This window comes from Amia ocellicauda, chromosome 18 (genome assembly GCF_036373705.1).
Source record: "Amia ocellicauda isolate fAmiCal2 chromosome 18, fAmiCal2.hap1, whole genome shotgun sequence".
NCBI classification, from domain to species: domain Eukaryota; kingdom Metazoa; phylum Chordata; class Actinopteri; order Amiiformes; family Amiidae; genus Amia; species Amia ocellicauda.
Genome location: NC_089867.1, coordinates 10,071,059 through 10,081,894, shown reverse-complemented (window position 1 = coordinate 10,081,894; position 10,836 = coordinate 10,071,059). Strand labels below are relative to the sequence as shown.

The window sequence follows — 10,836 nt, the reverse complement described above, 5'->3', positions numbered from 1 at the left end:
CCCCCCCTTGCTTTCTGGCCTCAATCTGCCACTCAAGCATTTGAATGTCTTTTGTTGTGCATAAAAAAGTGTTTCCTTATCTGTCCTCTTCACTTCTTGCAGGCCCATTCTTTTTTTCAATTAGCTAATTAAAAATACAAATGTGACCACACTTTAGCCCACCAATAACTGTGTCACTGAAACTTGAAGAAACTTGAAGAAAAAGAAAACTGCAAAAATAAGGTTTCATTTAAATATATGTATTTTGTTGTGTTTTTGCGTTTGTACTTTTTTCAAAACTTTCATACAGGCATTTTACTGTATTATAAACCAAATGTAACTGAGATTCAACACTTTTCTGTCTTTTCCTTATTTGGCTATTATTTACATGCTGAAGGGGTTATGATTTAAACGCTGCTTAATTAGTCTTGAGGGCTATTTCCACTCCAAGATTAGTTTAGTTGTGGCAGGAATACTTTTAGTAGTTTACCTGTTTAGAAATCCCTGGTATACTTAGTGTTCTTGTATGTTTTGAATTTACAAACTCAATAATACTGCTATGTATCCAGTCTTACTATATTTATTATCATTCAAAAATAAGTAGGATTTCTTGTGACAAAAGAGAAATTGTGAATTATTAATTTCAATATATAATATAATTTGGATGAAATTGAAAGTAAATTGTTCTCAAAGTTCACACATTTGTAGCTGAGGAGGTCTTGGAAACAAACCTATATATATGAAATGAAATCACAGCCAAAGCTACATTTATCTGAGGCTGTTTTTCAATGCAGGGAAGACATGCAAGCTTTGTTCATGTTTATCACCAGAGTTTATTGCTTTATCCGGCTCTGGGGCCCAATTACAATTAAAGCAGTCTTGCTGCAACCTCATATTTAATAATACTGCAGTGTCCTTTGGCCTATAGAAAGACACTTATTTCCATATTACAGGCCTGAGTATTTTAAATTATATTTGCAAGGCTTCTGCAAATAAATTAGGGGCTACTTATCGCAAGAAAATTTGAACTGCTATTAGCGATGATTTACTGCAGTTTGTTTATCATACTGAAGGAACACGTTTCATTCATTGTAATACAACAATATTCAGAAATGTGGAAACAAAGTACTGTGACATGCGAGACAACAATAACAACAAAAAAACACGTCGCGCTTTTCTTAAGAACTCTGCGCCGACTTGCTTGCAATATGAGTATTCTGATTTACTCTAAGCATTTGACGAATTCAGGACTTGCCCACTTTAAAGCTTTTAAACAATTAAATCAATTGACAAGAAAAGCTTTTAGTGTAGGTAAACATTAAGCATGTGCTAGTGAGTTGTGAAAGAATGGGCTTTAAATCCTAAAGTCATGAATAATAAATGATTCCTGATCACATTGAAATGGAACCAACACAACAATATACTAATGTTTGGCCATTAATGTTAATATGTATCAAAGGACGAGTGATTAAGCTCTCTGTAAAACATAATGTTCCTTAATCTCTTCTTTGTCTTCTTCCAGTGTATTCATGAGCAATTGCTCAATTTAACCTCTATAAAATAGTACTTGTATGATTTAAACTAGACCATTGAAAAGTTTCGGTATGGTTTTATGGCTTAGTGTTCAGATTCTGTAAATTGAATTTGCTGTTTGTGGGTATGCACTGTATGTTTCAAATGTGCACAGTATTTTGTAATAACATGTTTTTTTGAAAATGCAATTAATCCTTTCTCTGTAATGTTCCATGGAACATAATTTTTGCAAAGCACCCGGAAATATTGGTGACCTTGGTATAACTGTATAACCTATATATTGTGCTCCCGAAAGAAATCTCCATTTAACCTAACAAACTAAAATACCAAGGAGTGGAGTTCAGAATATGAGTTTTCAAAATAAGTTAGTCTTCAGCATAACCAATTTGAAAATTATTTTGTTCCAGGGACTGCATCCTTGAGCCCTATTTATCTCTATTGGCTGCAGGAGAGTCACCAGCAATAGGCTTCTCTCTCTAATGGAGGTTTGAAAAAGGGCTTCCTCTCGCAGCCCAAATGGGTCGTTATGGTGCTGTATTAGTTGCAACCGAGCTATTTGCTCTTTTAATGGCTGCTTGAGAGATTGAAGGCTTGCTTCCCATGTGTTGTTTGACTTCCTGATCAAACGGAGGCAACAAAAGCAGTGGAGACTCAGCTGACAATGATCTCTTGGCTTCTTTCTCAGCACTGCCATCTTTTCTGAGTTGTGTTGGGAGACTAGTAAGGTCAACAGAGTATTATCTTAGCCTGTATAACACCTGCAGGCTGGTGTTCAGTTTCTCATTGCAGCACGGTCCATGTCTGTGAGTCAGACATTTTTTTGGGTAGTTCCTTGATTGCTTTGTGGATCTGCTGTCATAAGTGGGGAACTCCATTTTTTTCTATACTGCTAACATTGTCTCAGTGGGATCTCTGAAGCCTTCTCAGCACCCAGCTCTTGTCTCACCTCCTCAGCCTCTTTTACATGGGCTGCTTATGCAACCATTAAAAAAAAAACTGAAATAGTTTGAGCTTGTACCAGTTTACATCCTTGTTGGGAAAAAACAAATCTTCTGAGACACCAGTATGGTCACCGTGTGCTTTTCTGGTGACAGCGTGTTGGAAACATGCCACAATGAAAATGAATTGTTGCTAAATTTGGTTCCCCACTGGTGCAATAGTTTTAAGTTTGACCCAGCTGTAGCTTCAGCTCGTAAGGAAAATAGGTAATACAATCAATCACTTGTGCATCTCCATATTTATAGTGTTTTATGTTTCAAAACTCATGTGTTTTCAAACCTCATTGGCTTTGAACTCAAACTGTTTGGTTTTACCAGAGTTTACAAGTTTCCCAAATACTGTTAAAATGATGACTCTATTGAGAATGCTTCTTGCATTACTAGTCTTTAATGCTAACAGTGCACAATTATATTGCTAGAAGTCACAAATGGAATGAAAGAAGGTAACGCTGCTGAGGAATTAAATGTATAGGTCAAGTAAACAGTGTTTGTTTGGACTTTTTGAGTGATTGGCAGTCACATTGCATCCTTAGAGAAATATGGTGCAAACAATTGGACATTTTCTGTGTGTTTGTCTAATTAAAATAGTGTCTTTGTGTGATCCAATGTACAAGTGGAGTTTGTTAGTATTAATCAGATTCTTTGGAGAACAACATTATATATTTTGCTGTGTTGACCTACAAATGCTATCTCTAAATACACAGTATATTATGCCTAAAAATGATATACTGTTATTTATTCTGAAAGACCTGAAAAATTCTTGGTGGGTGACAGGACAAGATTTTTTTCCATTTTTTTTTTTTTTATATAGGTAAATTGCTTTAATATATTATCAACAATATGAAAAGAAACCAGAAAAAAAACAAGATTTTTTTTTTCTGCAAAATTTGGCATATGTATATATTGCATCATATAGTTTTACAAACAAATTTACATCAAATACATAATAAATATAGTTTCTGAAACACAGATTTTCAAAGACGATGATTTAAAATTAAGTTTCTGTTTCTCTGTACAGAAGTTGGAGCACAATCTGGCTTATGATGAATATTCATATTCTTCAGCACTGCGGCGGCCAAAGTCCATCCATCCCAGGTAGTCTCTGTCTTTTATCCTGTGGTTGGCGCTCATGCTGCCTGCCTTATTGTTCATTGTGGAGTTTCTACGAAAGGATCCTAAAACAATTAAGAGGAAAAGATACGTTTTAGTGCCTCTGACCTGCATGAGCGAAAACATTTTACTGGCCACTTTGCCAACAATATAAAAAACTGATTTGAAATAGGTATTGTATCAGTGTATGCCTTTGTTTTGAGACTTATGCAATATACAGTATCTAGCTTGTCACATGCAGTGAGGCATTGACAAGACTCTGCTGATATACTTTGGCTACAGGTGCTCAGACAAGTTAAGCTAAACAATTCTCTCCTGGAAACAAGGACTGATGGGAATGTCGTTCTGTCCCCGCAGATTTAAATATCCCAATACTTGTCTTGTGTACCCCCAAAGAAAGCGCTATCTCTAGTGCTTACTCATGTTTTAATTGAGAAGCACTAGAGTTCTAGTTATCATCAGTCTTCTGTACTGTTTGATTTCATAATTTATTTTCAAAGTCTGACCAATTAAGCCTAAGCTTAATTCAGATACGGTTTAAGGTTGTTTTTTTTTTTGTTTTTTTTATTCAAAAGCTGTCTCCTATCATATGTAGGTTGAACAAAGTGCACATCTGCTTGCCTCAGACAAGGAGGTTAAGGAAATCTCTTATTGTTTTTTCCAGCAAGTGAGTGGTTTGTTAATTTCCCCTAATTCAGCCTCATAAATTACAATACATAAATTGCCCCCAGGGCTGTTTGTGCATAAAGAGATATCTTAGAAACAGGTCCTGTGTGGTTTACACCAATAATAAAGCAAAACTGTATTGATCTCAGCAGTGCTCTGGTATTTTTGCTTTACGATAAACAAATCTTTGAATTATATAGCAATGGGCTTGGACTTGGAACACTTGGAATTATAAGCAAAGTGTTTCCTTCCCAGGGCACTGAAAGTTATTTCAATTATTCCTTATTTCTGTGTTTACTCTGTAGATTGGCCTTTATGTTTTAATCTCGGTCCAGCCTGCTATATTCTTGTGCAGAACAGAGGAAGAGAACTTTAAATACTGAACATCTCAGAATAATACACACCCACATTATAATCCAACATCATTATAATGCAGTTGGACATTCTGAAGATTCAGTTTCTTGTCTTCCATACTTCCTATGTTAATATATCTCGTAACCCTGTATTTGCAACATTATCATTAACATTTTCTCACATTCCCAAATGTTTTTACTAAGGGCTTCACCCATGCCAAAACAGGATGGGGTAATAGTAAAAGTAAACAAATAACAAATTATGGTAGATGTAAATATATGACAGTGTATACTAGAGGGTTCTATATTAAAATGGAATGGAATGGAAGAATATTCATTAGAAAGCATGGGAAGAGATTTTAAGCCTGAGTTAGCATGTAAATTAAACAAAAAAATTAAAACAAAAAATTAAACAAAAAACATGCAAACATGACTTCTATCCCTTCAACTAGTGACACGTTTAGTTGGGTTGTGTCTACAAAACAAATTGAACTAGTCATCAGCAGTCCTTAACTTTCTTATTAATATGCATGGAGGCCCATTGAACATTTCAACAGAGACATGTGCATCCGAACCCCAACTGTCCATTTAGATACATTTCACAAAAAACAGAATTCTACAGATTATAGAACAGAACCTCATACAAAAGAAAATAACTGGTCAATCAAAAAGGTTTTATATTTCGTTCTTGCCTAGTTTTGATTCACATATAAAGGTATTTGTAAAATAGTATATTTGTCTTCATCAATATCAAGGTGATGCAAGCAGAGTCCTATTCACTTTTCATGGCACATAATGCACCATATGCAACCTCAGGGCTGACTATTATAATGACAATAATGGTTTCCATAGTAAATATCAAGAGGTCTTTGTTTTGATCCACTATTTTATTGTCCTAGAAGAGCAGCTGAAAACACTAGAGCTCTTACAAGCAGCTGGGTGTATATTGGTGCACTAAAGAAATTAACTATATGTTCTCCTCATATGTTGCATTTCCGAGTCATCTTCAATACAGTCGCTAGAGTACAGCTTTCATTGACATATTTCACACCATAAAAGGGTGAAAACTGTTACAACCATGGAGGTTAGTAACTGGAAAATCTATACCTGTTTATATTAAATCTGTGGGTAATGATTTCAGTTGCACATTTAGACTGCATAAGGACTTACCCCCTTACAAAACAAACTGGGTAATTAATATTCTAATATATTTCATCCTCAGCTGGATTACAAGATCATACATCTATAAATAGTTGAATTTGTTTTTTAAAAAAACACGGTCTGTCACTTTATTTATTTGTTGGTTTATTTGTTTCTTTGTTTGCTCAATTTACTTACAAACGTATTCCAGCTTTTGATATACAAGCAACTGTAAAACTATTGGATTTTCGGATGGGAGGGGTTGTAAACTATTTGCTTCATTACATACAAATATTAAAATAACATTGGTGTTTTCCCAGTGGCCTTGAATGTGAGATCAAAGTATGTCATATTCCCTCATAAATTATTCAGAATATTAATATTCTGCCATTGAGAATGAGAGAGAAGCAACTGAATATTTAGAACTGTTGATCAAAGATTTACTTGTCATCCTAAATCTAGTTATTTAGTAGTCTGTACTGCACCAGACATGAGTGAGAGCTCAAAATGAAGCAGTAATGCAGAATAGTCTGTAAGATTAAAGACCTGCCTGCCCTTAAATGGCTTAGAAATCATATTCATGTGTTACAGTAACACATCAACCTTTTGCCAAATTACTCATAATTAAAATGCATCCTACTCAATTAATAAGAATGGAATTGGAACTCTGTCAGCTGAAATTATATTTAAAAAAAAACAAATGGACCCTAGGCCCCCTCAACCTCTTCTGTAAATGATCTCTTAACCTCTATACAGCAACTCAGTGAATTATCCCAACTCAATTAATTTAAAATGTGAAGACGTAATCTCTATAGTAATCGCATGTATCACTCCTGCCTCAAAGGGCCATGCATTGAAATCCACACTGTAATTACTTCCAGGTTTTTGACATTGTTTTACTGACTGTATTTGTCCAAAATAAGGTTTTAAAAATGTCTTCTGACTGACTGAATGTTGAGAATTTCAGTGTCATCACAATACCTGCATTATAGAAACATTTCATCAACATTTCGAGATTACAGTTAAAACACTTATTTGTTTCCTGTGCTCACCTTTCCTAGATATCAATCTTGCCAGCAGCTCCCCCAGGTTGGTTCTTTCCTCCAGGCTCTCATCCCCCTTAATGAAAGGCTTCAGCTGACCGTTAGATGGAGCTGAGCGGACGTGCCGGTGCTGTCCTGACAGGCCCTGGTCGAGCTGTGCTGTGGCTGGGATTCCCTCATCTTCGGAGCCCGCCGACGGACGACCCAAGCAGGTTGTCGAGAACACAGCCAGTAAAACGCAGACACAGATTCCACTGTTCATAGCTGAGACAGAGGGCAGGGAAGACTTCAGTGAATAATAATAATCTGTGTAATAATAATAATGTTTTATTAGCATGGTCTGGAAGTGCTACGTTTGTTGTGTTTGTTGTGTATAACTAATACAACAAAATAATCTAAACTTCAATGAAAACGGGACTGGTTTTAAGCAGTGTGTCATTTTTAATTTCATTCACTGTAATTCAATTTGTAGGTATTAGCCTTGAAGTGTAATAAGAGTGCGGATTATAAAGATAATTAATTGAAAGAGAGTGAGCAGCATTAATGATTTATGCTCTAATGTTATTTGGCAAAACAACAACAACAAAATGATGAAAAATGTATCACAATATCAACAAAAACCGACACCAACTGTAGGGCAATGTGAATAAGTTAGGGGGTGGAATTGGAGCTTTCATTCATAAATGTTTCCGCGAGGACCTACAAGGCTGAATAGACAGAGTGACAGATTCAATTCAGCACATTATTTGCCGTTTCGAAAACCCATAGATAATATATTACTGCTACATCTACCCAGACTGGATAGATTTTCGATGTAATAATTTAGATCTCTTCGAAGTTAAATAATACCAGCCCTGCAGAATATGACTGAAAATGAAAAATAACAATGTACTGAAAAGGAGCTTAATGTGTCAAATGTACTACTGTATGTAATTAGAACTTGTCAAATAGAAAGGAATATGAAATCACATACATGAAAATTATTTATTTCTTCAAAGTAAAACCAATTGTTAAAGTGACAAGAAGATATATTGCTTAATAACTGCAGTTGCAAATCTTCAAAATGTAAAAATTGTTTTTCCAGCTAGCCTCCTCAGACTGCTTTTGAAAAGCGAATTACAGAATTCTTGCTTTTTAATCATTAATTTAGAATCGGAAACTTTTTAATAGGTTTATTAGTTTCCTTAAAATATAAAGAACAAGCTTTGATGTTATCTGTTTTCTAATACAGAAATCGAGGCGCTGCTTTAATTCATTGAACGTTCTGCTTCTCCATGAGGAATTGCTGTCTGCTATGTACTTTCTTAGTGACTTTCAAATCTTTATTATCTAATAATGTATGTAATATGTTACACCTTTAGCAATAGAACTATGCAAAGGAATCCGAAAACATAGCTTGCTGTAGTTTATTACATATAATCTGCTTTCTACACTTGTAGTGCTCCCTGTGAGAGAAATATATAACGGCAAAATACATGTATTTTTCTTCTGCAAAGCTGGGTAATGTATTTGTATTCCACTGAAAAGGGAAACAATGAATTCATGTAGCTCTTGTTACAACCAAAAGACAGTTCAAATGATATAAAAACTTTCAGAATAAGCAATCCATCATCCTAGTAAAAACTGCATAATGAATGAGAAACTTTGTTTTCATTCAGCTTGTCCTCTATTGTAACCAGCAAAATTGCTATAAAACAAAAATAATCAATAACACATCTTTTAGAGGTGTTAGAATATACAAGTATTTTTTGTATTCTTATTAATATTTGTTTCTGAGGACAGAAGCCATGCCTTGACAAAGAAAATGTTTAAAAAGCTTACCTTCTAGATAGACCTTGATTCCCCAAAGTCAGAATAGCTGAAGAAGCGGTGTGAGAACAGTGTACGATAACTTCTAAGGATTTGAAATGCTGCCCCTTAAATATCTAGCAGAGTGCTAAGAGTACTGTCATCTATTTGCACAGTACTGACGCAGATGTGGGATAACCACATGCTCAGCAGCATACTAGCAGGACAAAATAAATTAGTATAACTCCAGGGAATGAGGGTTCAGAAATCTTTCACGTAATGATCAGCCTTTTTTAACCCTCTCAGAACTACACCACACAGTAGCTTTTCCCTACAGAAAAAGATATTCCCAATTCCTCTCTGGTTGCTGTAGCTGACAGCCAAACATAAGACAAACCTGTAACACAATACAACATACAGATACACTATTTAGTTATGATATATTTTACAATAAAACAGGAGTGTAATAAATAGTATGCCAAAGAAAGCAGGGATTAGTATGTTAAATTAAAAGTAACCTTTCCTTTTAGAAACTCTCAGAGGGAAAACCCTATTTTGGAAATCCAACTGTAACAATTCAGTTTTGTCTAGTTAAAGGTTTATCATTTATGAATAGTGTGCTTTGTTGCAGTGAGCCTGATTAGGTAGCTTACATTTTCAAGATGAAATACAAAGGTATGCTATAGAAGTTATTCATTAAATGTTATATTCTACACACAGATTCCTGATCTAAGTGAAAAGATTCCCAAGAGAGCACCTTTGTATTTTCAAGCTGTACATAACAGTGGTGAAATGTGAGTGGGGTTAACTTTCTGTGGTGCTTTGTGGGGAAGAGCAATTCTGGTCTGTAAGAGTGCATTCCTAAAATCCTGGGAAATGGGTTTACAAAAGCTCACACTTTACCAATGGATTCATGTCTATTGACTCTGTGTTGCATAGCTGGTATGAGATGAAGCACCAAGTGGACAGTGGTCATTGGGATATGTAGGTGGTGGTATTTTGACCTAGTGCTGCATTTAATATAGTTTTGAGCTACAAAGTATAAGTATATAAAAACGCCCAGATCAACAGTGTGACATCAGGTAGCCACATGATTTTTCTTTTTTCTTTTTTTTTTTTTTTACTTCCTAAGGTGGTTGCATGTCAAATTAGACATATTTAGGTTAGTTTAATTAATGGGAGCATATTTATGTTGACAGCTGTCGAAGGATTGTCAGTTTTCACTAAATCATCACGCCAGGTCTGATAGGTTCAAACCTCCAAAGGTTTTCTAGCTAGCATCAAGTTTTGTCTGGTTACTCCTACATTACAGATCTGTTAAACAAAGCTTTTTTTTCCCCCCTTTTGAGCCCCAGGTCCCTATCTGTATTGTCTGGCATATAAATTATGTATTCAACTGCAATTAGTTTTTTTTTTAATCTAAAGGGCTTACGTTGTATTTTTGACTTACTGTTCATACGAGCTGCTCTATTTATGGCAATCAGGGATTTTCATGGAGGGCTGATGTGCCCAATTGATCACCATATTGAACCACCAAGCTGGCAGTTTGTCAAGGCTGGTGAAGAGAGCAGGAGATGAGCAAGGACCTCCAGGGCTCAATAACTCCGCAATATCCAGTTATTAGGTTCCTCAGGTCAAGAGGGGGTCTGACAAGGGACTGAGATCAGGATGTGCTTACCTGATGTCAGTCTCTCTCTCATTTACAGGCTTCAAAACCGAGACAAGGTGTGAACTGGGAATTCCAAATTGTAAACCACAGAAAACACACTGGAGAATAATGTCAAATAGTTTATTTATTTAATTATTTAATTACCTGTGAAATAATTTGAATGATCACGAGTGCCACATACAAAATTACTGGGTTTCCCAAATACCTATTTATAACACTATCTTGACTAAGTTAAGGGGCTGATTTGAGTGATTTACCACATCTTACCACATCTCAACTGTCACTCATTTGTTTAACCCAGCATTCGAACAATGGAACTGTTTTATGGTGAATACTAATGATCTTGTTGTGTGAACAATTTGTCTTTTGTGAAGAAGAAAAGGAAGAAAGTTACATCCATACAAGCTTTATTCCAGAAAATCCAATAAGAATTACCATTCTACTGGTTTTCTACCGATGAGAAGGGTAGGTTGATGTTTAGAACTGGTGTTAATTCGCAGAATGATTAAAGTTCATTATGGCAGACATGGGCTGCCATAGTACGGGGGTGGATTATA

The 10,836-nt window shown here is 35.4% G+C and overlaps 1 protein-coding gene across 2 annotated transcripts; it reads right to left on the bottom strand.

The window, feature by feature from the left end:
- Nucleotides 1-3,396: 3,396 nt before the first annotated feature.
- Nucleotides 3,397-8,833, bottom strand: ccka (cholecystokinin a). Of its 2 annotated transcripts, none has more exons than XM_066691580.1 (3): nucleotides 8,644-8,833; nucleotides 6,832-7,128; nucleotides 3,397-3,685 (listed from the first exon to the last, which is right to left on the bottom strand). In XM_066691580.1, the coding sequence occupies exons 2-3, from the start codon at nucleotides 7,082-7,084 to the stop codon at nucleotides 3,549-3,551; spliced, it is 390 nt and encodes a 129-aa protein (XP_066547677.1). In that variant the 5' UTR covers nucleotides 7,085-7,128; nucleotides 8,644-8,833; the 3' UTR covers nucleotides 3,397-3,548. The 2 variants fall into 2 exon arrangements, with proteins under 2 accessions (XP_066547677.1, XP_066547676.1); XM_066691579.1 differs by having other exon boundaries at nucleotides 6,832-7,086; nucleotides 8,644-8,831.
- Between the last annotated feature and the right edge of the window lie 2,003 nt (nucleotides 8,834-10,836).

Excerpts from the sequence above, each read along its gene's own strand:
- ccka (XM_066691580.1), bottom strand. The coding sequence starts at position 7,084 with ATGAACAGTGGAATCTGTGTCTGCGTTTTACTGGCTGTGTTCTCGACA. Across the intron at positions 3,686-6,831 it reads AAGATTGATATCTAGGAAAG|GATCCTTTCGTAGAAACTCC; the intron begins GTGAGCACAGGA and ends TAATTGTTTTAG.